The following is a 25263-nucleotide window of genomic DNA, read 5'->3' as shown; positions in this document are numbered from 1 at the left end:
TGAGGAGCAAATAAACAGCTAGAACATCATGGGAATAAATATTCCCCTTCCCCTTTCTGTCCCAACTCTGAAGGGAAAAAAGGGGGGGCGGAAGCAGCACCTTGAAGCAAGGAGAAAAAGTACCAGACTTCCTTAATTCACAGGTTGTTGTCAGGATTTCACTACATTTAACATAAAAGACTACTAAAATTACCTCCAGCAGATCACACGGGGTGAGACAACCTGCGTATATACACCTTAACTGGCAAATGACTTTCTGCTTAATGGAAAGATTTCTTAGATAAAGCCTGTTGTAGGAACTTTACAGACTCACAGTGAGATTCTCATTGCACTAATGCCACTGTCCTCAGTATAACATCCTGACACACACACACCTGGTGATCACCCCCCTGTTTGATCCCGTTTATATCATACAACCCCAAAATATTTGATCTGTCAGAAGCTCTCAGGTTCTCATGTAGCTTTTTACAGTGTTAACAAAACAAAGCAACTCCGGATAACTTTCTCATCAGATAAGAAGGTAGTTGGAATACTGTCAATTCTCCAGGCCTTATGTTTTTGACAATTACAGATTAAGTTAATACTGCTTATCGCTGATAAAGCATTGACATTAGGCTGCCTTCTCATCATTCATGGAATATAGGGAAATCAAAGTCTTATTTTTCTGATTGAGGAAAAATGCCAAGTAGTAGTAGCTAAAATGAAAAAGAAGAATAAAGAGACGTAGATGCTTCCAGAGTTAAAGCAGCTAATACCAGAGCAGAGATTATATTCTTTCAGTCTTGTGGGTTTTTTTCTCTCTCAATAGTATAAGTATCAGCTTAGTACATTAAAAGGTACATAAGTAACCTAGACACTGAAAAAGATTTAAAAAGGAAAAAAGACTCAGAATTATTCACTGATATAAAATCAAAGCTAGAGCCAAAAACCTGAGATAGAATCTAAGTAATTTTTGAATTCATGCTGTCTGCATATAAAGCCCATTGATTTTCAATGAGGTTTAGGATTATAACTAACTTTTGGAAAATTAAAGCCAGGGTCCCAAGTCACTTGGGTATTTTTTGACAATTTTACTGTTTTTTGCTGTATAAGATTACATATGTACATATTCTCTCCTTATGAACACATAAACACACCCACATGTGCATGTACATATATACAATATAGATATTTACCCACAAAACCCAAAGATTCAAATCAATCACATGAGAAATTCTTCACCAACCTTTGAAAACATCATTAGCATTTTTGCCAATAATCTCTCTCCCCAGGACTTAGTCTAATATTCCAAATCCATGAGCAGCTTCAAGAGCTGCTGTTTAAAAATTAATTACCAATCTGCTTTAAAGATATTTTCTTCTTTCTAAATGTGATTTTTCTTTCCTTTTCCTGTTCTCTCCAAATTTATTTAAATCTCATGCTTTATCAGTTTCATGCTAGGAACAGGTTTAAGTTATAGGTAAAATATACTGCAAGTTAGAAGTAGAAGTTTTATACCATTAGGAAAAGAATCTTCTGGGCAATTTGTTGACATACTTATCGCTTTGTTTTGACTTGTCCTGGTCCGGTTCCAGGATACCAAGCTTAAAGACTGTAATCTTAGTATAAGCTTAGTTATAGACAATATGTCATAAAGATATATTTTTACTGACATTTTCTTCTCCTGGTTGCCGCCTCCTTCTCCCCCTCATCCAGTTTGTTGTACACTGAAAGCTTTGCACATGAAAACACTCAACAGGCAGTCTCAACATAATTTTTTAACTCTGTACAAGGGGATATTACATTCTTTTTTGCAAAAAAAGTGCTGTGAAGAATTTAAAATATTGGTAATAGAGGTTTCATATTTGCAGTGATGTGCATAATACAGTCATAGCTTTGTTATACACAAGTAATAAGGCCATTCAGAACTCACAGAAATGAAACTTTCTCCTTATATGATGCTAAGGAATTACGTTTTTCCTTCCTATATGCATCTATATTTACAAACACAGATATATAGAGGCACACAGTCATTCACAGAGTGTACATACATACCACATACACACAAGTTATTTTTGAAGAAACTGCTAAGACATTTCAATACCAGCCAAACATATTTATCTGAGGATTAATCTTCATCTATTGAATCAGACGAGAACACTGCCATGCATACAATTATTTAATTAGCAGCCAAATCCTCTGCCAGTCAGCAGCCGTTCCAGGCATACTGATGGGGCAGTAGATGCAAATCGCACAGTAGTACTGCTTTTTCTCATTACTACTGCAATTAGCACTTAAATTGATGCTTTAAACATACTAATTTCTGGAATAATTCAGGATTTGTATGTTACCTGGGATCGCCTCACTGCAGAGACGACACCAGATTGCTACGCAAATTGAAGCACTTTTGAGCCAAATAACCATCATCATATCAGACAGAACCAATTTGCATTTGCTTTTAAAGATAACAGAATGGCAATTTATGCAAATAAATTAAGTAAGTTTACTTCTGAGTTCTCCCTGAACTAATTACAACAATGTTCTAATTTTTTATCACATCTATAAGTTGGACTGAAATCAATGTGTATTATGTTAGAAATCTGTTCTTAAAGGAAGCCTTGTTTTGATGTCAATACATTTTCTTAATTCAAAATTTTGATGGTAATTTAGTTACAAATGCAGATGTCTGCCATAGACATTTAAATACTTTTCTTTTTGTTTGCATACCAGCAAAGGTTTAACTGAAGCTGAACAGTCAAATACAGGGTATATTGCTTTAAAATAGTCAAATAAAAATATCTTAAGCATACGCCATGAAGTTCGCTTCTTTCATACATTTATTTTAAATCAATAGTCTTATGGTGTAAGATATGTACTATGGGATATAGCTATCCTTTGCTGGAAACTGCTGGAAGCTGAAAATAAGACTCCAGTGGCCTCAACGTGTTTTTCTTTCTCCATCCTAAGTGTGAAAATTTCTTTTCTTTCTCTTTTTTTTTCTGTTTCAAATGTACAAATGTAAAATGAGTGTTGGATCTCTTAGCAAGGGTATTCTCAGAAAATACTGCGTCTGAAAGACCACTTCAGAAACAAGCTACAATGGCATTTGCGATGCATGTATTCCCAGTGCATAGCTGACTATGAAAAGGTGGATAACTCTTAGCAGATTGAATGACCTAGACAAGCGTCTTAAAGCAGAGAGATGTGGTAATATCAGCTATGAACCAGACGCTGTTACTAGTTAACAGAAAACCAGAAAAAAATAATGTTTAGAAAATAGGCAGGGAAGAACCTCTGTAAAACTAGCCGTACCTTGAAATTAGAGCAATGAATGTATTGCATTTTATACAAAACATCACGTGATATTTGCTGAAGGGAAGTGAATAGAGTATTTCTTTTCCCAGCTACTTTTCCTTTCCAACCATACTCATAATGAACACTGATAGAAAGTATTACCTGTGAAATGTGTGCTGTTTGCAATTCACTGTCCACAATGGAAGCAAAAACATTCTCTTTTCCTTCACAGGCAGCCATTAGTTCAGGAAGACACTCAATAGGTCCCTGGTAACCTCCAGGCGTGCTCTTCCTTCTGCCTTGGCTCCACTTCCTGATACAGACAGCAAGACATATGCCCAGTGAGAGAAAGCAAACATTTGTTTTAAGTTGTTTTGGTGGTAAAACTTGATACTGGCTTCTGTTATTAAATGCCTGTCATTTCTTTTTGGGTAGTGTTAATTAATGCATCATCTAGGCACTCACAGAGCCTAACATTATCTATGATATCAACACGGGTACCAGTGTATTTTTAGTGTGAATTAAAATAAAGATGTAATTAATATACAAAGTTACATTTGTTAGAATTTGGAACTCTTCCAGTTATCTCTTGTACAGTTGTCTGGAATCATGGTTCTCAAAATACTCTGTGGGGTTAAGTAATCAATGAAAATTGAAAACAGAATCAAGACCTCCATTTGGGAAAGAATCACTGTGAAAGAATGAGTTTTGCTTCTGTTACATTAACGAACATTCTTGGGCACAACAGTGACATTCAATCACTATCAGCAATCAGAGCTGTAATGAAATTGCAAACCTGTAAATGCTTAGAAGACTTACATACCTAAAAAGATAAAGATGATGTACTTCTATATTGGGCAAAGTAAGCAGGGAGGAATCATGTATCCATCTACCCTGAACCACCATCTGTATCAGACTGGTTATATTCAGAGCAGTCACCAGCCATCCGTGGTGTGCTGCAACATCCAGCATTGCCTAATCAAAGAAAACATATATATATATACATAGATATAAAAGGGAAAATGTAGGCATAATTGTATACCAGGTTTATACAGACAAGTACATTTATTTCGTGTTTAAGGTATAGAAATTTCTAGGCACACAACATCAGAATTTCCTTCAACTCCTACTGACGTCAGTTGGCATCTTTTTAAGTAATTTTGGAAAAAGAAGCATTAAAACCTTCACCATCACCAACTCTTATCCTTGAAAGGGTAAGTAATTTACATCATGCTTTTTGAGGGTGGGAGTATAAGGTGGGATCTTGCCCTAAAAATAACCTCTCTTACAGAATTCAACTCAGAATGAAAGGAGTTTACTGTAAAGGAAGAAGTTACAGTTAATTGCAATGTTTATGTTTTGAAAGGAGAGCTTTGCCAGAACTGCATAATTATTCAAAAAATCCTTGGTCTGTTTAAGAAGATCAATGTATTTACATGTGTTCTAATATGAATGTTGATGTCACTTAGAAGTAGCAGTTATTATTATTCTGATTTTAGTGTAAGCTCTTAAAGCTCAAAAAATCTCTTGAATAGGACTAGATAGAAAACTAAAATTTAGTTTAATGAGCATTTTGGGGGGTTTTATTCAATATTGACATCTAACTGAAAATCTTGAAGAGAGACCGGAAAATAGCTAATAATCAAAGATCAGGAAATTCACCTACGGTGAGTCAGATCAGTCAGAAATAACTTGGATTTCACTCTTTGCATTGTAAACAGTTAGTTGTTTTGAGAATGAGGGAAGTTTGGCCATCTCTCTTTTGGTATCTCTATTCTGATGTGAAAAGTCTCCCCAAAGAAGTCTCCCCTAAACCTCCCAACACCCTATTCAGCTACATGTCCCACTTTAAAGTGTCAGCAGTCATCGTGCCTTTCATTCCTTGAGTCAGAGTTCCATTTCTACTTCTATTTAGTATGTTTTATATAGACAATACAAGTCAAATGTGTAATGTAAGTATCACTAACATAAAGAGGATCTAAATCTGCAAAAAATATAGTTTGTGCATTGTGAGTGTCCTGCTGACGTGAAAAATTTGTTAAGCCTGTGTCCAGACTTTTTTAAGACTTGTCTTAAATTCTATTTCGTCAGTCTGAAAGAGAATTTTAAGAATTTTCCAAAGGAGAAAGAATCAAATGAGCCTTGGTTTCAACATAATATTTTAACAGTGAATACAGTTATTTGAATATGCAGTATATTTTTCACCCTGTCTACATTACATTAAAACAATTCTTATGACTTATGGGAGCATTTCAGCTGGTAAAGAAAATTATGCTACAATATGTTAATTCTCTTGCTAATTTTCTTGTTTAATACTATTACAATCACAAATAAAGTGTGGGTCTTCACATTAGAGCATTCTAATTCAGTAGAAAGTCACATATTTAAAAGTGGTTTACAGGGAGGAAATTTGGAGTTTCATTTTAGGGCTGAGCTTAAGATTTCTCTATGGTTTTTCCCCGTCCCCTCCAAGACAAATTGTATTGTTTGATACTCCCTTACTATCTAAGGGAGTATCACCTGCAATAATTTTAACTTATTTTCCAGTCACTAGTGTAATGATGAGAAGCTGTCTATGTTAGTCTTTACATTTAATCAAATGTTTTACGGACAAACAAAAGGCAGCATTTACTTAAGACAAACTAAACAGTGAAATCTTCTTTAAACAAAGGAGTTGTTTACACACACACAGCTATTTCAATTAAATTACACTGATTCTGGAGAAATGTTGCGTTTAAAGACACAGGTTAATTTCAGTCATGGTCAGTCACACAATTTATTTTAGTAGTTTACAGTGCAATTTCAACAGGTTTTATTCCTGATCAGGGTGATAAGATTGGTGACACTTAGAAAAATATTTAAAATGTTACCCCGAATAACACAGATGTTGTCTCATTTCTTATGAAATGTGAATAAAGTGCCTTTCAGCTAATAAAGTTCTAGATTTAACATTTAACTCTGCTTTTCTGGAGGAAAACACCCTTAAACACTCTAAGAACATCTCTAGTTACCCTGGAAAAAGTACACCATAGAACAACATTAATAGCTTTGTTTTTACAGGTATGATTATTTTTACTCAATAGAAAATAAAATTATTTTCACATTTGAAAGGAGCAAGCTATAGATTCATGTGTTGATTCACATGATTTTAGTCAGAGAAAGCAGAAATTGTTCTCAGCATTTACCACAGTGGAGTCTGCCTCTTATACAGTGAGTCATTCTTTCCCCGTATTTTATACGATATGGAAGCTTATACGTATGATATGCACCTCTCTTCTACTCTCTTCTACTGTTTGATTCTTACTCTTTTCTTTCTGCTATTCAGACATAGCCTGAAACATGATTTTCCTCAATCATGAAACTGTTGTAGCTAGTATACATTAATAGCAATGGGTGCAGAGTTATCTTGCCTCTTCCATGAACAGTAAGAACATAATAAATTGCATGTTTCTAGTAAGCATAAGTGGTGGTATTTTCATAACCTACCTCTTAGGATACATGTGTGTATGTATGTATGTATGTATGTATGTATCTTTCCTAATCTATTTCCCCTCCTTTTAACAAAAGGTTGGAAAAGGGGAAAAGGAAGACAGAAGACATAAGAGAAAGATAAATCTAAAATAAGCTCCACACTGAAATTAACTGGAGGATCCTTTCACATAGAAAATCTCATAGAAATTGATAGAGGCCTACAGACAGACATCCCGTAGGGAGTACGGAAAGCCTGTGTGTGTGAGACTCTGTTCCACATTGTTATAATGAATCCACATGGCAAATCCTCTTTTCCTCCTTGTTTTCTGCTTCTTCACCCATAGAATTTATTCACAGCATCTCTATCTGGATGTGAAATCCAAGACAGTGACATTGTGAAGAAGTCAGAACAATGCTAAAGTTGGCTTGTTTCATCCGCTACCTTGGAAACCTACATACTTTTCATTTTCAGCTAAGTGTAAAACACACAGATGCTTGATATTCAGATGGATATTGAAATTTCTCTAAATATTCAGAGTAACAAATTTGGTCATTCCAGTCTCACCAAATTAGTTACATAAAACATAGCAACAAAATAATATAAAGGAGAAAATTATTATTTACATTTATCTGATGAATAATGTTTATCCTCTCCAGTTTCATGACACTTTCTGCTATGGCTCATCAACAATTCTATTTTCATTTTTTATAAGGTTGCTGCTTCTGTTTGGTTTGTTGTTTTTAACCACAAACCAGTTTTATCGATATTTTATAGATATTTGTTGTTTCATAACTTTAAGTCTTTTTTTTGGCAAACCAGTAATCTCTAAATATCATGTAGCTGATAAGACTGGAACAAGCAGCTGGCTGTAAACCACAGCAGAACTAAGGGGAAAGTGCTGATGACACTCAATAAGTGGTTCTATGCAACGATATAGGGGTAGTTATCAGGTATGGGCATATTTTAATGATGTTCAGAACTGAATATCAAAACATTTGGATGAAGATCTCTCTCTTGCTATTTCTTTCATCATCCCAGGAACTCATTTGTACAAAATCCTCAGCTTCTATTACCAAGTCTTCATCAACATATTTTCAAGAGCAGTGGGTGGCTATTGATAAGTATTAAATTCTTTAAACTTATCAGATAGTACCTTTCTGGTCTAACAAATCTGGAATTTTCCACAGGTCTCTTTTTAGCAAAAACTAAATAGCTTGGAATTTGAATGTTGCTGCACAATTCCCTGTCTTGAGGGAAAGAGAAGATGGAGGTAGGATGTGGGAAAGGTGAGTGTGGGCATGGAAGAAAAGTCATAGCAAAATATTGCTTGACACTACTGTTTTTAATTACTCTGAATATGTCTCCAAAATAACACATACTGAACTGTTATATAATGAAACCCCTCCTTGCCTCTATTTAGGAGATTTATCCAGCAACAGAAATATCTTGATTGCAAAATCTTTCAATTTAGAAATGTTTGGGAGAGCTTTAACACTATTTTTAGCATTACTTTCACATTCTTCACTTGAAAGCCCGATATTCTGGATCACTCATGTACACGTGGGTTGGCTGCAGAGGAACAGAAATTTTACCAATTGTACAGTTTCAGATCTACTCAAACGACTTAAATAGCTTTCTCCTTTAAGATAGGGTATCGAAATGTTAAAATGAAACAGCTTGCGTTTTATAAACAGAGACTTCATCCTGCTTGGAGGAATTTCTTATTCTGTCTGAAGTTACCTTATAATGCAATTCTGAATACACTAAGCATTCTTAGTAAGAGTCAATGTAAACACAGTGTCTAAACTATATTTAAGGAAAACGATTGGCAATGAAGCTAAGTTAACGATGATAGCTTCTCTAGATAGAAAGCTAGCTGAGGAGACTAAGGTAACATAAGAAGTGCCGTTGGGGCTGAGAATTAGATCTGTCATTACTCAGCTGAAAGTAAGCTGCCTATAGTGATGCCACTGGTGGTAACGACTTGGTGGGTGGGGGCTGAAACTTCAGAAGCACTCGGGGTGGGTTACATGCCTCAAATTTATTTGCTCTTTAAAGGTTCGTTTCAGTATTGGTGCTTGACAGACTAGGACACTTTGGTGAGCTCCTTCGTGCAGGAAATTGAAGGTTTGTACACAATCATGTACATAGCCCTCTACATAGCACCAGTTTCAGCTTAGACTTACAAGTTTATGTAAAATAAATTCAACATATTCTCAGCCAGACAAATATTAGTCTTGCTCGGAAGTCAATTTTTGAGGAAGGAAACAGGTATTTAAAAGAAATAAACCGTAAGACTAAAATACTTTAATCATTTGGCTCTTGCACAGTCATATCAAAAAGCAGAGTTAAGACAGATTGTATTTTATCCTATTTGTATACCTGAATATATTGTGTGTATAATATATCAATATCAATTAATCAAAACATCCCCACCCTCACTCTTAGCTGCACCTTAATGCAAGTTCTCTTGTCTAGGACTAGACTTCAGTCACATACATAAGTTTAGATCCACAGATCTATTAAAATCATTAGAACTGAGCCTAATTACAGCTGTTTAGGGCCACATCAGGGTTTCCATGACATGTATTTATAGATAAATATGCAAAAATATTCCCATTGTACCAATTTTCCTTATAACTATTAATACAGACTAATGATAAATCCTTTTTGCACATGCTTCAAGCCTAGGAAACATGCCAATATGTAATATCATATTATGATCCACATGTGACTTGAGATCATACTAATAACAAGTAAAATATTTTTACAGATGTTAAAGCATGCCATGTACTGTAAATTGCACGTTTTTATCTAAATCATAATTATGATGCTTCCATTATATAACCCAGAAACAACAACTGAAGACTTTAAATGTTGGAATTTGTTTGAAGTCTTAAAGAGAGTCTGAGGGTCACTACCTTTTGCATGTTATATATTCGTAGAACAGGTAACTAGACAACCTTGGCACTTCAGAGATCTAGGTCAGGAGTACATCTTTAGAAATGTACTCATATTTTTTGAAGGAGGGGAAGGACTTCTTTCAAACGAATTAAATCAGAATCATACAGCTGAGTAGTTTCAACCTACAGAAAAAAAAAACCCTTATACTCTATCAGAGATACAGTGACTAAAATGTAATTAGTCCTGTTTGTTGCAGAAGACAGGAGGCACTTTTTTTATACAGTCCTCTGCATCCCTCTCCCTTCACTTCTTTACCAGCATTTTTAGTTCCCTTTTCCATATGCTTTGCTACTCATTACCAGACGCTACTTCTTCCTTTCCCCATCGTCACCAAAGTCTCACAGATGAATGCAAATTATGACCCTCCTAGCTGCTTTGTATGATTCCTATCCCTGTGTTCATCCAGCAGCTGCCACAGTAACACTGTTAGCGTGATCAGAACCAGGGAAAGGACAAATCACTTACTGTCTACACTTACTGGAGTGCAACTCTCGGGCTCTTACTGTTTTTTTTTTAAATAGTATTACAGATAAAAGCAGCTATGGAACATGACATTAACAATATAAACATGACAGAATATAACCCAACATGTTCAGAACTTGTTGAGTCTAAATATCCGGTTAATTTTCAAATTGTTGTTAATTTATAAACTATTTATTCTATACTATGCTAATGAACTGCAAATACAATAAAAAAATTTTTTTTTTCCCCAAGACAATTCTCCTGGCAACAAATCACAGCTTCCTAAACACAAAAAAGGTCTTAATGACAGCATTTCTTCCTGTTCCAAGTCTTACACAGATCTACCAAACCCAGTAAAAATAAGCAATATCCATCTCATGATAAATCTGCCCCTTTTACGGGTTAAAGTCAGTTTCAAAGGCGTAATATAGTATTTTGTCAATAATTAAAATTTTTTGAGTGCATTCACAAGAATCCTTTTCAACAGCAACAGTTATTCTCAGTAACTTTCTCCTGAACTTTTAGCCTCATAAGGTTAGCATTCAGGAAGCTCAGCTGCTGTCTAACAAACTTAATTAATCAAAAAGTCATTTCCGAGCTGTAACTATGAGTAAAAGTGCTTCAAGTGTGCTAGCAAGCCTACAAGTTAATCAAAATGCTAATGCAGTACAAATTAAAGTTGTGATTAACATTTCACAGTAGCTGCTTAAGTGAATTGATCACAAAAATGAGTTAAGCATTACTCATTTCCTCCAGCCCCAACTGGGAAAAGGTTTGTCATACGTGGGGGAGGGATTATATATAAGCAGCACCAAATCATCATTAGACTGTCACCAAGATGCTTCCATACAACAGTTTACAAATTATCCACAGCGAACCAAAGCTCCAACACCACTGCCATACAGGTAACCCCTCCCAAATACCTATAAATCAAAAGCCGCAGTAAGTAATTCCACATCAATGTTTCTGACACCTAGGTACTTTCACGACAAAGCTACGCAGTGCTGTTTATTACTTGTAAATGAGCATTAATGTCCAGTATAGGTGCTATGAGAAGTTTTTTGATTATTCTATGATTTCCACTGTCTTGATCTGGAATAATGGAAATTCAAACATGAAAACAGTCAATAGTTAAATAAAATCACAATCACGCTGTTATCACTGGATTACAACTACATACACAAAGACTATGAGTAGCTGCTAAAGAGATATGGCCTCTGCTCTTCATTTTCAGTTCTACATTCTGAAGTTGATGTGATTTTCCTTCTCTTCCTCAGTAAATCTCTCCATTTATTTAAAGGTATAAATGGAGAAAATAAAATAAAGCAATTACTTCTCTTTCTCTATGCACTACTGCACAAGTCTTACATACACAACTTTAACATAGGTCATTTCTGTAACTCCATTTTCCAGCAAGTAATTCACGTACCGGCAATAACAAATGAGAACACATGCACTCAGAATATACTTAGAATCTTTAACAACATCTCTATTTTCTCATAGGTAGGAAAATAACTGATTCTAGGGCTATGATTCCAAATGAGAATATTTGTGGTGGCTATTATGAAGGGAGAAGTTTTAGGGAATTTCAAAGCTGAAGAACTTCTCTTTCCCATACCTGTGTAACAGCAGTTCCAGCATCTCTGCTGTTGGTAACTGTGCTGGTAGGGCAGGGAAGTATCTTTCCCCCACATACAGCTCCCACTATCAGTCAGAGCAGTCTGCAGTTTAACAGAATAGCATTTCACACATAGGCTAGTTCTTAAAAGACAGCTGAACTGGGCAGAATATTTGTGCAATATTTGTAGACTATAAACATGCACAACAAAGATGATTCTAACACACAACAAAGATGATTCTAATGATCAAAAGCTGCAATTTAAATGTTCAGAAACAACTTATTTACGCTACTTTAGAATGTGCTGCTATGCACATCATTGTCCAGTCGAGGAAAGGCAATGCTTGACCCAAACAGCTTTTTATTTCATATCAAGGTTAGATTCTCCAGAGGGATAACAAGATCAGAAAAGTCAGGGCATTACAGTGACAGAATTACAAGGTCCTCATTTCAGGCATGTGCACTTTTCCCATGCAAACTACACTTTATTCTGCCGTACAGAACCTGACTTCCTGTCCATCTTCTCTCAATGCACAGGTACCCTGCTGAGATGTATTTAACACATCCATAGGTAAACACTCCTCAAAGGTTAAGGCTGAGCTCCATGGCAGTTCTGCTCCTGGCAATATTAAAATATTTTATCAACGATTATTCTACAAGTGGAGGCTTGTGGCCAATCCCAATGCAAAGCCAGCGACTGTCACATTATTTCACAGAAGACACTGCCCTGCTGAATCTGAGACTGATGGTATTACTACCTCAATTATCCATTTCAATTAATGCAAATATATAAGAGGTAGTCTCAGAACAGCAGAATAAGAGCTGATCGCTGAACACACAGTCACAAAATATAAGGCTTGATAAAAGAGGTAAAAAAAGAGATTAGATTTAGTCCGTTTCACAGATTCCCAAATCAGAGAGAGGATTTGTCTTTACAATATTGATTATTGTCTTTACGATAGCAATTTTTTCCTGTAAAAATATTAGACAAATCATTTCATCAGAATTTTTCTTCTGCTTTGATGGTCCTTCTGCAAGAAATGCAGAAATGTTTGAAACTGAGCAGCTGCAGGCATGCTCAGCACCATCCCACTGACACCACTGTCCTTCCTCGTAAGAGAGAACGCAGAGCGCTAGGCTTGAAGCGAGTGTGCAGAGTCTAATGTAAAGTAGTAAAGGTAATAGAGGCAAAAAAAGATTAAATGATTTGTCCAAGATCAATTCGGAGGTCACGGTGGGTTTTTTGAGCCACGGGGACTTTCTGTACCTTAACTGTGAGATCCTGTCAGTGATAACATCCTCGTTAGTTTTTGACTGGAGGTTTTCAGTGTAGAGCAGAGACATTCCTGCAGTTTGATCAACGCTTCTGTGGCCACTAATTACAAAGATGGGGGTGGGAGCAGAAAGACATTCACCTTCTAGAAGGTTACATATTGCTATTCCCTGTATTTCTGCAGAAATTTTCATCTTTATCCGTATTTTATTTTTGGTAAACGGATGTTAAATCTTGCTATAACTAACAAACCCTAATTATAGGAAAGCTGTAATCAAATATATTTCTTCCATTTTCTATAGCAATTATGTATCTCCACTGAGCCAGCACTAAGACTGCTCAAACTCTGCTAATGCTGTGTAAAAGGAGGCAATCTGCTTTTAGCCTTTTACAGGTATCTGACATCACAGCTTAATGACTTAAGTCTTTCATCATGATTATATATCAACAAAATTCTATCGTAAAAGCAAAAGTGATCCCTTTTAAGAGTTCTGCCCTAAAAAGGAAAAGGAAGATGCAAAGGATTCCTACACAGGAAATCTTACATAACAAACTTAAAAATTTAAAAAGTCAATTTCTTTAGACTATAATTACTTTTTTGTCCAATTACAGTGACCTTGTTTCAGAGCTTCAGATATATGCTGAGAAGGAGAGCAATAAATTATAAAAGACAGTATTTTATGAATATTTTCCCTGAAAATACCCGACATTCATCTCACAATTATGCACAAAATGTAGGTGTATGGCACAAATGGACATATCTTACGGAGGCCTTGGCAGCAACTCAGCAATAAATGTCAGGTTAAGTTTTGCACTTAAATTGCAATAGAGGCTTGTGCAAAACATAAAATAGAACAAATTTACTAAAATATAATCTCCAAATCTGTTTGAAACCACAGAAAACGTGAAAATTTTGAATAACTACTACAAACAAAGCAATCTAGTTGAATTTTGCCAATTTTGGCTGATGGGTTTCCATTAGCTACTGATGCTGTTAACACAGTACTGACTGACCATTCCCCCTATTCAGCCTAGAGCCCCTAGGGAGGAAAGAGGCAAAGAAGTAGGAGGAACTAGAATGTGTGTGTGTGGGGGGGGGAGGAATCTGAAAGGAAATAGGGGACAGTAGGCTGATTTAGGTGAAAGTCAGGATAGAAGAGAGTGAAGTCTGGGGGCTGCAGTGGAAAAGAGCTTACTTCCATGTAGTGGCCTGAGATGGCAAATCCTCAGCTCTGCAGGCCCTCTCTATGGAGGCCCTCTCTATGCATCGAGATACAATCACTTGTAAAGACCTTCTGAAAGAGGGTTTCTTGGCTTCTTGAACCAGAAAAGCAGTGCTGGTAGGGAAAGGCTGTCATTCACATGCCCACCAGCAAAAATAACAGTTGATGTTTGGGTCACAGTTTGAAGGTCAGCTAGACAATCTTAACAGGTAAAGTACTTTGCAAGTAAATAAACAAACTTTCAACCCAAATCAAAAAACAATTCTGTCTCACTGCTGAATTTTACTTCCGCGGGTTGTGTGAGCATATGTACACACACACAGAGCATCACCCACTGAACATGTTTATCAATGGATCCTTCTATGGTTCAGTTCCTTTTCTCACAACTAACATCTTTTTTTTTTTCCACCTCTGTTGATGGAGAGTTCATCAGCAGGTCAGTGCTAAGGAAAAAGGTAACAACCACCATTGAAAGTGTAACCCTGCCTATTGCTTAGATTCTAGGAACTTTAACCTCAGTTTGGAAAGCGTGACTAATAAGATGGAACAAATATTCTCCCAAGAGATGTAAACCATGCGCCAACTTCAAAATACAGAAATGCTTGCATGTTTTTCTTTTTCATTAGAAAGTTGAACATTTTTCTTTCTCTCTCTCTCTCTCTCTCTCTCTCTTTTTTTTTTTTTTTTTTTTTTTTTTTTTTTTTTAAGAGGAATGTATAAAGAATACTGTTTAGTAGTTAACAAAAGGTACTAGTGCCAAGGCATTGTATGGAGCAATAATCCTTCTGAACTTGGTTTCAGTTTAAAAGAACTGTTGAGTATTTTAGAGTTGGGATTTTTTTGAGTGATTATGGTTTCTGAAATACCTACTAGATAGTAACAGAAATAAAGAATAGTAGTATAGCAGGATAAATATTGAGCAAATTAGTAATTTTTGAAAAAAAAATCTTTAATTTACAATGTTTTTTGAACATGGACTTAACCCTCCCTCTTTGAAATGCTGGCTCCAGAGAGATTTAGATGAACTTGAACTATGTGATTTACTTGAAATCAAAATGAATTTTCTTACCTGACCAAATTATATTGCTCTCTGTTAACAATTAAAGTAAAATAACTGTAATAAAAATTTAATATATCCAAACTTTCAGCAGCATCATTTAATTGATTTGAAATATAGGGAGTTAAACTGCATTTAAGCACTGCTGGTTGCCAAGTTTCATACCGTAACAGTAAAATCTGTGGTATGACTTGCTTGTTATTCTCCTTTTCTAAATTTTAGTTTTGCCTTGTTCCATATTAGTATTGTAAGATAGAGATTTTTGCTAGTATAAGTTTTAGACCTGCCTAAATGCTGGGACACTGAATTGCCAATGGCATTTCCTCTGTCTATTTAGAGCACTACTACTGGTTATTAATCGGTTACCTCTGATTAATAATGAAATCTTTCTCCTAGACTGCTTTATAAACGGGTAGGCTTGACACAGAGTGATGTTTGTAGAATGATGCTTGTAGCAAGTGTGTTACCACACTGCCAACAAGCTTCAAACAAGATCAGATTTTGGTAGACAATCTCCATACAAACAGTATATTGAACAATGAGGATATTAAAATTTGAACAAAGAAAAACTATATAAGAAGAGAATTACTGTCCCTATTTTACAGATCTGGAATAGAGGAAGATTAAAAAAAAAAACTGTTAAAGGTTTCCTGATCTTCAAGAGCCTGTGAATGAGTCCTTGGCCAGTTCTGCTAAAGAGAATGCTCTTGTTCCTCTCTGGCAGACTCCGGGAGACACCCTGCTCTCTGCATCAGCTAAAGCTCACCCTCCTTCCCGCTGGAACTGTAATTGTGCTTTTCAGACATTGCAGCACTCTATTCCAAACTTAAATTGCTGCTATAAAATTCTTTTGAGGCATGCAGCTATGCATGTGATTGCTTGTTACTGGTGCTCTCCATGGTCAGTTTAGTTTCTGTGGGTTGTGATTTCTGTACAACTGTAAAAGTCACAAGCCTCCAGATTGTATTTAAAATCTCTGTTTTGAGTGTGCTCTCTGACTCTATGATAATTGGGAAATAGAAGCTACATCTTTTCACTCAAGATATGTCTTTCACTCAAGATAGAGAAGAACCCAATATCTTATCCCAAATTACATTTCAAAATGTTTTATTTATGCTTGTCATTGACTAGAACACTTTTGGCTGCTATAAAAATACACGTACCCACAGGGAACAGGTTCTCAGGGGTCAGCATGACAATTTCTGGGAAACAGCTCCGTGCAGGAATGAATTATGCACAACATTTTGTGATACAGCAACACAAAGGTGTTGCACATGAAAGAAGAGGCGAGCCGGACGGCAACAGATACCTCCAGTCACTACCAGTCTCTTTGATCGTAAGTTTGCTTACCTTCCGTTTTGTAAAGCGAGCATCTTTGTGGGCACCCAGCTCCTCCCTAAACAAACTAGTATTGTACTCTGTGGCACCAGTCCTTCACAAGATGTTGCAACAAATCTTCAGATTTCTCCTATATTCAAAATATTACAACATACTAACACTACACAGTTAACACTACAACAGAGGTTAAACATTGGAATACATTACTGTACCTGACATATTCTTATTGCTTGGTCCAACACTGTCTTTGTGTCAGTGGCATAATCCGGACAAGGCAGCATGGCATGACTGAAGTGGGCTTGCAGCAGCAGATGTGTTTTTGTGTGTGAACTATCAAATGAATGAGGATTGACTTCAACTGGAAGATGTTTTGCCAGTTCACTGTTCATCTGATCTTCATTGTGTCTCACAGGCAGATCTGTGTACTCCTCAGCATTCTTAAAAAAAAAAAAAGTATAGAATATATTTAAGCATTGTAATTAGCTTCAGAATAATTATTATTTCTTTCTGAGACATTAAGAGTATATGCATTTAATTTTTTACAGTTAGATTTCATTACTACAATAGCATTTTACTAATGTTTAGAAAGCTTACACATTTATCAAAATCATGTGTTTGCGGGAAAACATTAGCTAGCAAAACATTCAAAAAAATCAAACAATTCAACAATTCAAACAAAATTACAGGGTTTAACCGTTTTGTATAGCTGATTTTTATATTAGAGAAGAAGAAAACGTAAGCACTGAAATAATTACATTCATCAGCTGGATAGAGTATTCGAGATGACCTTCTACAGATACCCTACTTAATTGGCTCACAAAAACATAATAAAGTTAGCTATAAAAAAGTCAGTAATTCACATTTTACTTTTTCAGAGTTTCTGCTTTTCTTTTTGTATTCAAAACACAGCGGGTTTGAAATATCTCTAGGAATTTTCTTTTAAAATGTGTTTTCAATATTTTGAGCTGTCAAAGTTTAAGCAATAGATCATCAGTGATCATGGCAAAGTGCAAGACTGTAAGTAGACGCTGAAGGTGCTTAAGCAGGAGATGTAAGTAGGCTCCAGAGTGGGATTAGTACTATTCATGCCCAAATGATAGATTTTGTAGAACTTCCTCACTGTTGCAGATGAGCAACATGCTTGGGAAATTGCTGAGGAGAACAAGGATGACTCTTCCAGCAGTGAGAGGAGAGATGTTCAGTCTCCTGCCATAGAAATCGGCTGTTTCTGAAAGTGTGCTTCTGCTGAATTCTAAGAACTGTAATTTGGACTGCGCAGAATCGACTCATTCTGAGACTGAGGACTGGGGATTTTTTCCTCCACAAAATCACCTTTTCCTTGTTTGGAACGAGAATGATTTTTCTAATGTATAAAACTTGTGAGTATAGAAAGAGTTTTACAATATCTGATATCTTTTCCACCTGTGATTTAAGAGAGTATATTTCTTTTATCATAAAATAAAAAAGGGCTTGGGTTTCCTTCCAAACTATGGGTTTGGCAGAGATATCATCAAATCAAAGATAAAATTTTCAGAGTTTTATATTCCCTTGAACTACTGATTTGGTATTATGAGTTTTAGTCTTCAATCTCCATTCAGACTTCCTGCAAATCCATATTAATTAAACATTCACAATTTTAGAACTATTTTAGAACACCTAATACAGCTCCCTAATTGAACTGCAAAGTACCACATCCACTGATTAATGTCCTAAGACTTACAGAGTTTTTCTGACAATTCCTGGAAAAAGTTATATAGTTGCTTTTTGCTCCCTCAAAAACTGACAGCACAAATATAGTCTTTAATGGCACAATGGAACTACACCCCAAATTGTGATGTAAATGTAAAAGGAAAAATCGATCCTAGACAATTTAAGATTTGGAAAGAAAATCAGTATGTCATTAATTTTCTCCATATCCTTACAGCAGATTAAAAGTGAAGACTGACTCAAGACAACTGCAGCTTAATCCTGATGTCTCTGCTAGATCTCTTGTGAAAACTGTGGTCATTTATTCTCTGAACCTAAGGTCACAATCTTGTTAAGCCCTATAGAAGGCTGCATGTTTGCTTCACTCTTTCTATTTAACTGGCATCTCCTTCACAGATATTTTAAAGAATATTTACCAAGGAGATTTTTTACTCAGTTTTGCCTTTCAGTTTAAAATAGCAGAAAAAAGAAGGATCAGCCAAGTGACTCCAGACCAATCGGTACTCCTGAAAATACGTTTTCACTAATTCTTCCCCAGCACATGTTTTATTTACCTCCAAAACACTCCTCTTATTTTAAACAACTTGCCTACTTAATTTCCTGTTTGTGATCATTGACTGTAAGTAAGTGAGGTTCATTTTCTTATCTGCATCATGTAGGTAATTAAAGGAAATTGAGAATGGGTAGTGAAGCTTTTATACAACTGAGAATGAAGCTGAATGGAGGGCACCAAGGTCAGCAGAGTCCATTATATTTTTATGTGAGAGGCCAGTACGTCTGCCCTGTCCTTGTTTGCTTAGTGTAGGCTGGACAGACTACTAACTGCAAATCTGTTTCTCTGATTTGCCCAGCTGTCCTTGAATAAAGACATCTTCCATTGCAAAATGTTAAATGACAGTGATTGACAGCTCTGTGATGAACTCTGCTTGTAACCCCCTGCTACTGTTTTCAGATTGCACATGAAAAGACGGAATAAAGAAACATCCTTTGTAATCACCTCAAATGGGCCCTGCTGTTCACTCAGTATTTTTTCATTTTAGTTTCTTTTTTATTATAAATCTCAATCTGCTCTGCAACGGCTACAGATTTAACTATCCTGTGGAATATATAATAAATATTTTTTACTGCATTGCATATGAATACTCTTTTTTACTTCTGTGGGTGAGGAAACATATGAAATTTTGTATCAATCATTAATCTTCACTCTAAAGTCAAGAAACTTTATACAAACTTTATAGATAAACCACAGAGCATTGTAGTGCATTTCTTCCTTTCTCTTTTCCTTCTGCTAAGTTAAATCAGAACTATTGTAGCCCATGTACTAATAATGGGTTTACAAGCACTTACTGAGTTAAACATAACTTGTTATTGGATACCAAGAGATAAGTAGGAATTTTAGTTACTGGTTCCACAATCAGATACTTGGCAGTCCTGTCACATCTCTCTCCTCTCTACGGGACTGTGATGGACTTTCCCAATAATGTCTTCTTTTGGGCATTAGAGACTACTGCATCATTTCTAGGGTAGATGAATCCTCTCAAACCTACATTTCATCCCATATGCAATGCAGGGTCATATAGGAGACTGGAACTTGCTTTGTCAGAGAGAAATGTCACCAACAGACTTACATAAATGGGGTAGTTACATTTTACAAGGCCAAGGGGCTATGCTGATAATTGAATTCTGTTTCCTGCATAATACCAGCCACAGAATCATCTCAGAGCTCCAGATCATGCAGCATTGTGTTCCAAATATGCAGTTTATCATCACCTTTTATTTGAATTGTTCTGAAACTGAACAACTCATCCCATTAAAAAATATATATATATATATATTTTTTTTTTTTTTTGGCTCTAGCTTCCAGACATTCATTTTCTTTTTTATGCCTTCTTGGAGACTGAAGAGTCTATCCTTAAATTTCTGTTGCCATGTTTCCATGGGCTATTATTATATCTTAGCTTTCTCTGCTACCTACATTTAGCTCTGAATTGCTCAGGGTCTCATATTCAGATATTCATATTATCCAACATGATTACCTGAAAAACCTGAAACAGACAACATTTATTTGCTTCAAACCTACCAAATGATCCAGATCACAATGTGCTAAGGATCTGGCCAGGCTTGTTTCAAAGATCACTTAATAAAAAAAAATCTAGGTCAGCAGCCATCTGCACCCAGATCATACCCTGATCCTTAAAGTAACTAAGGAGCATTTGAGGAGTCAGCCTGAACCAAAATGTAAAAGAGGTCTCCACCATGGCAAGTACTAAGCTCCACTGTGCCTGTAGGGTTGGAAAAAAATCAGATTCTCTTTCTACCTCAAAATTTACAAATTTGGCTGAAATTACCGATTTATAATAAAAGATGAACTTATGTCTTCTGCCACATGCAAATCTTCTGCAATATTTTAAATCTGAATTAACTAGCTCTTCTCTCCTGTATGTAAGAGAGAAGAGGATACTTGTGGAGCATAGACAGAAATGGGATCCAGCTGAGTAACTAAAGTAAACTTGAGTATTTTAAGTCAAGTTCAGTCATGGGAACAGTAAAACTTATAAAGTTAATGAGTTCTAGACTTTAAATAGCCGTTGATTAATTTGTAACAATGAGGGTCTAAAACAAACCAAAAATAGTTTCTCACATTCCAAAGTCAAACCAAGAGTTTTTTCTTTACTGAGGCCGTATTGGAAACTACCTTTGATTTGACTGACTACATGTATTGTGTACATCTTTGTGCTGACACAGTGAACTCAAAAACAACCATATTTTCAACTTATATGTATAAAAAAAGGCACCATCTATTTTGCTCACTTTCAAGCTTCTCACAGAGAGAGGGTGAAGAAAGCATGGCAAAAGTATTCACAGAAAATTTGACACCTAAATTAACAGAAGCTAAGCCAAAGTATTAAAAAAATCAATTATTGCAGCAAGGTAGTACTAAAAATAACTACAAGAATAAAAAAAATGGAGGACTTGTTTTAATTAATATAGTAATCACATCCTCTTCACTTGAACTTTGGTTTAAATTACATAAACTTCTGGTGATCTGAGTAGATGTTAATGGACTGCAAATATCATGCATTTGTACATAAACATAAAAAGGCTGCAATACATGCAACTGATATTTTGATTTGTTGATCAGGTTTTTTACAGCTGTTCTGCAATTAACACTAATGATACATTACACAATGAGTTTTATTTGTCTGCTATCAGAAATTCAAAGGCAGGCCAATGTGGAATTTATTTTTCCAAGTGGAAGCAGCAGTTTTTCAATCTATAAATGACTGTACATACAAGTTATATCTAACTTGAAGTGATAAGCTCAGTGACAATATTATTATATAGTTAGGTTTTGAGTATGGTCCCACTACACAACGTACTACAGAGTGTTTTAGTGCAACATCCTGACTTGTCACTAGCACTTCCGCATAGAGCTAAATGCAGTGAAGTAGCAAGATGGCAAACTCAACACTAAAGCAGCTGGTAACTGCCCTCATTTGGGTAACGCCTATGTTACTGCGGGGCTGAGCAGAAGCGCAAAGTTCCTGTACTGGCCCTGACTTCCATCCGTATAGGACAGAGTAAAGCAATAGCAAGGTGAAAGAAGAGAAGGAACAAGCACAATAGCACGGATAGTTTTTGAGTAGCTAGGTAAGTGGATAACAATGCCTTGTAATAGATTTACAAATAAAAAAGCCTTTTTTTGAGGATTCGCTTGACCATCTGTACATAAAGACATTTGAAATAATTTCTGTTTTTATATATATGTAGGTATGTATGCATATATATATTTCCATTCACCTACTGAAAAAAGTCTCATTTAATTCCTCTGTTGAATATATTATAATAAAGATACAAAATAGCTTAACCAAAATTCTCTAATGATTCCTAACTGTCTTCCTTTGCCCATGCTCTTCTCAAGGCCCAGGCCACAGTTACAGGCAGACATTCAAAAGCTAATGACACAAGAATATACTATAGAAATTATTTAAATGAACTAATACATTCATACTGTATTTTATCTTCACATTTTCAAGTGTGAGTTTGATTTACAAGGAAAGACATTAAATTTACACAGATGTGTCCTGGCAGGCAGCTGGAACACAATCAAGTACAGATTTACATTCAGAAAATAAATAAGTGTGAGGAAACACCTTTAAAAAAAAAGAAAAAAGACCACATGCTTAACAGCTGTTTTTCAGAGCACCTTAAGACTAAATTAGATTGAAAAATGGCATTAGAGAAGTATTTGCTAGAATTACTGCTCTGAAAATTATAACATTGTTAGTGATTCCATTATAAACTCCTATTTTAAGGAGTTTATTGCTAGCCCATAAATGTATATTCTTTGGTCTCAGCTTTATGGGACACAATTCATGCTTCCAAAGTTTAAAATGTTTCTTTATTCTTAGGTATAAAAGGTCTGGGGTGATAGCCCAGTTAAAGACAACAATAAACATACGTTACTAGTTATAGGTGTTTTAAGAATAAACATATTTTCCAGATTCATGTTATAGGAAAAAAAAAATGCTGTTTCTATCTGCTTCTTGAAGCAGATAGCATATTACACGGTGGTATTTAGATTGAAAGCCCTCATTTAGACAGCACACACTAACAAAACACTTTCCTCACTCTGATTTATATATGTAAAGCGTACTTTTAAGACGTTTTGGAGAAGTGATGTTCCAAATTTTCAGGGCAGCCTGGCAGATTTGCGTTAAGTAGTAAGGTAGGCTGAAATTTTGTAAAGATCTTCAGTTAACATAACACAAAGGAAGAGGAAAATATCAACAGGCAAGATCAGCAAAACATATTTACCATGGTACTGGAATTCATCAGAAAGACCTTTGCTAAATATCCTCTTTGCTGCCATATACCAAACAACGTCTCTGCCCATAAACTGCATGTGTCTCAGGCACTGCAGGCAAATTCAGCGGATGCTGGCTAAAGCCTACCCTGCAGCAGAGTTCCTTCGCAACAGCGGCTTTTCCATCCCTTCCTTCCACCGTCCTGGCAAGCAAAGAAGGGCCGAAACCCCTGCGCCATCCTGCTTGCAGCAGGCACCAAGGAGGCGGGAGCAGCAGCTCCCGGGACAGGGCTGTCGCTGGCCATGGAGAAGGGGCTCCCTCGCCAGCGTGGGGTGCTGCCCTGAGCCTGCTGTCTCTCTCGGTTTAAAGCTCAGCAGAGGAGAGCATTGGAAACTTCTATCTGAGCAGGGGAAGTTGAAGAGAAAGTTGTAGAATCCATCAACATGCGATGATGTAATAAACCCAAATCTATTATTTTTTTAAAATTAATTTATAATCAGGCTTCAAAATTTTAAATGAGCCCATTTCCATTATGGGATCCTCAAACTTAGTTTATAAGAACATACAAATAATTTCTTAAATAAATATTAGTTACTAGAGAAATTGCATATTCCCAAGCTTCTTATTTAAAACAAATTACACTAAACAAAGACAAGTGCTTTTTTTTTTTTTTTTTTTGAAGTAGCTGCATCTGATAAATGCTACAAATTTTACAATTACAGACATCATAAAAAGCACAAGCTAAGGCAATGAAACAGTTGAGTGATCACTTAAAAACACCCTGAAGGGTTCAGATTTCACAAGTTCACCTCTCACTTAAAACATCCAAACTACAAACTACTGATGACATTCCTGATGACCAGAGGTCAGGAGCCTGGAAGACCTTTGCCACTGTGCACAGAGCAATAGGAGGTCAGCTATATTAGCCGCCAGGAGCAGAGAGGGACCGGGCAGATTAGAGAGCTTCTAAAGTACAAAGTTAAATTACAGACCAGTGCTTTAGCATGGAGTTGCTAAAAGACAGAATGCAAGAATGCTAGCACGTGAAAGAGGAGGACGAGTATATGAAATAACAGTAATCTGACATTGGTAAAAAGCTTTTAGCATTTCTATACTAACTTGAGAGTAGATTTGTCTTTTTTTCTAATGTTCTCAAAGCGTATCAGAGAAGCCGAGTTTCAGAGTACTGTAAGATACAGTAATAGAAAATATAATTGTTGTAATTGGTTTACCAAAAGGTAAAAAATATACTTATAAAAGAAAGAACCATTTTATTTCAGAATCACTTCCTTTTTGAAATGCACATTTTGCTAGAACATATTAAAATAAAGAATGAGTTCATTATTTTCTGTAAGCCTTAAGTCTCACAATCCATATTTCATAAAGTTTCTGATTGCAATCATAACTCAGTGCTACTTTTTGGCTGATTCTAACAAAAAACATTCTTACAATACATTTGCTATTCCCCTAAATGTGTAGGCACTTTTATAGTATTAAGCCTGTACATCTTTCTTAAAGATGGCTTTGGCTCACTCTTATTTTTTTAAGTTAAATTATTGCTTATAAAGAAGCTGGTAATACTTATACTACTTGAGAAAAAATAAACGCGAAGGAAGACCAAAGTAGGGCAAATATAGAGCAAACATCTGAAACTGATATGGCATACACATTATTCACCTAGAATAAGTTACTTTGACCATAGCAAATAAATATAAATTGGATGGCATAAATTCCATTTATAAAGTGAATTATAGTGATGTGAGAGAATTATTACATTTTATCACTCAAAATTGTTTATTTGAGATTTTTAGCTCTCCAAGATGCCTGATTTTTCCTATTACTTTTCCTGAGAAAGCTTTGAACCTGCTCATTCTGAATACGTTATAATCAGCCCTTTTTTTTTCCTTAATACCTAGATGGGACAGTGACCCACAACTTTCTTCCCCTGTAACCTCAGGTCATATTACAGGAAAGATTTAAAAACCGCTGCTTTTGGCTGTATTGAAATCTTAACATTAAAACTGGAAAGTGCATGAAATGAATAACGTGTTAATATGCAACTAGGAAA

At 35.7% G+C, this 25263-nt stretch overlaps 1 protein-coding gene across 1 annotated transcript in view; it reads right to left on the bottom strand.

Annotated features, from left to right (window-relative positions):
• ASCC3 (activating signal cointegrator 1 complex subunit 3) overlaps positions 1–25263 on the bottom strand; it is a 273420-nt gene that overhangs the window by 5048 nt on the left and 243109 nt on the right. The window contains exons 37-39 of the mRNA XM_062572708.1: positions 16893–17117; positions 4097–4248; positions 3436–3586 (exon numbers count right to left, since the gene is read on the bottom strand). Of these exons, the coding sequence (XP_062428692.1) occupies positions 3436–3586; positions 4097–4248; positions 16893–17117 (528 nt within the window). The remainder of the gene's footprint in view (positions 1–3435; positions 3587–4096; positions 4249–16892; positions 17118–25263) is intronic.

This window comes from Rhea pennata, chromosome 3 (assembly GCF_028389875.1).
Source record: "Rhea pennata isolate bPtePen1 chromosome 3, bPtePen1.pri, whole genome shotgun sequence".
NCBI lineage: Eukaryota > Metazoa > Chordata > Aves > Rheiformes > Rheidae > Rhea > Rhea pennata.
The sequence above is the reverse complement of the archived record's forward strand: the minus strand, read 5'-3'. Positions and strand labels throughout refer to the sequence as shown.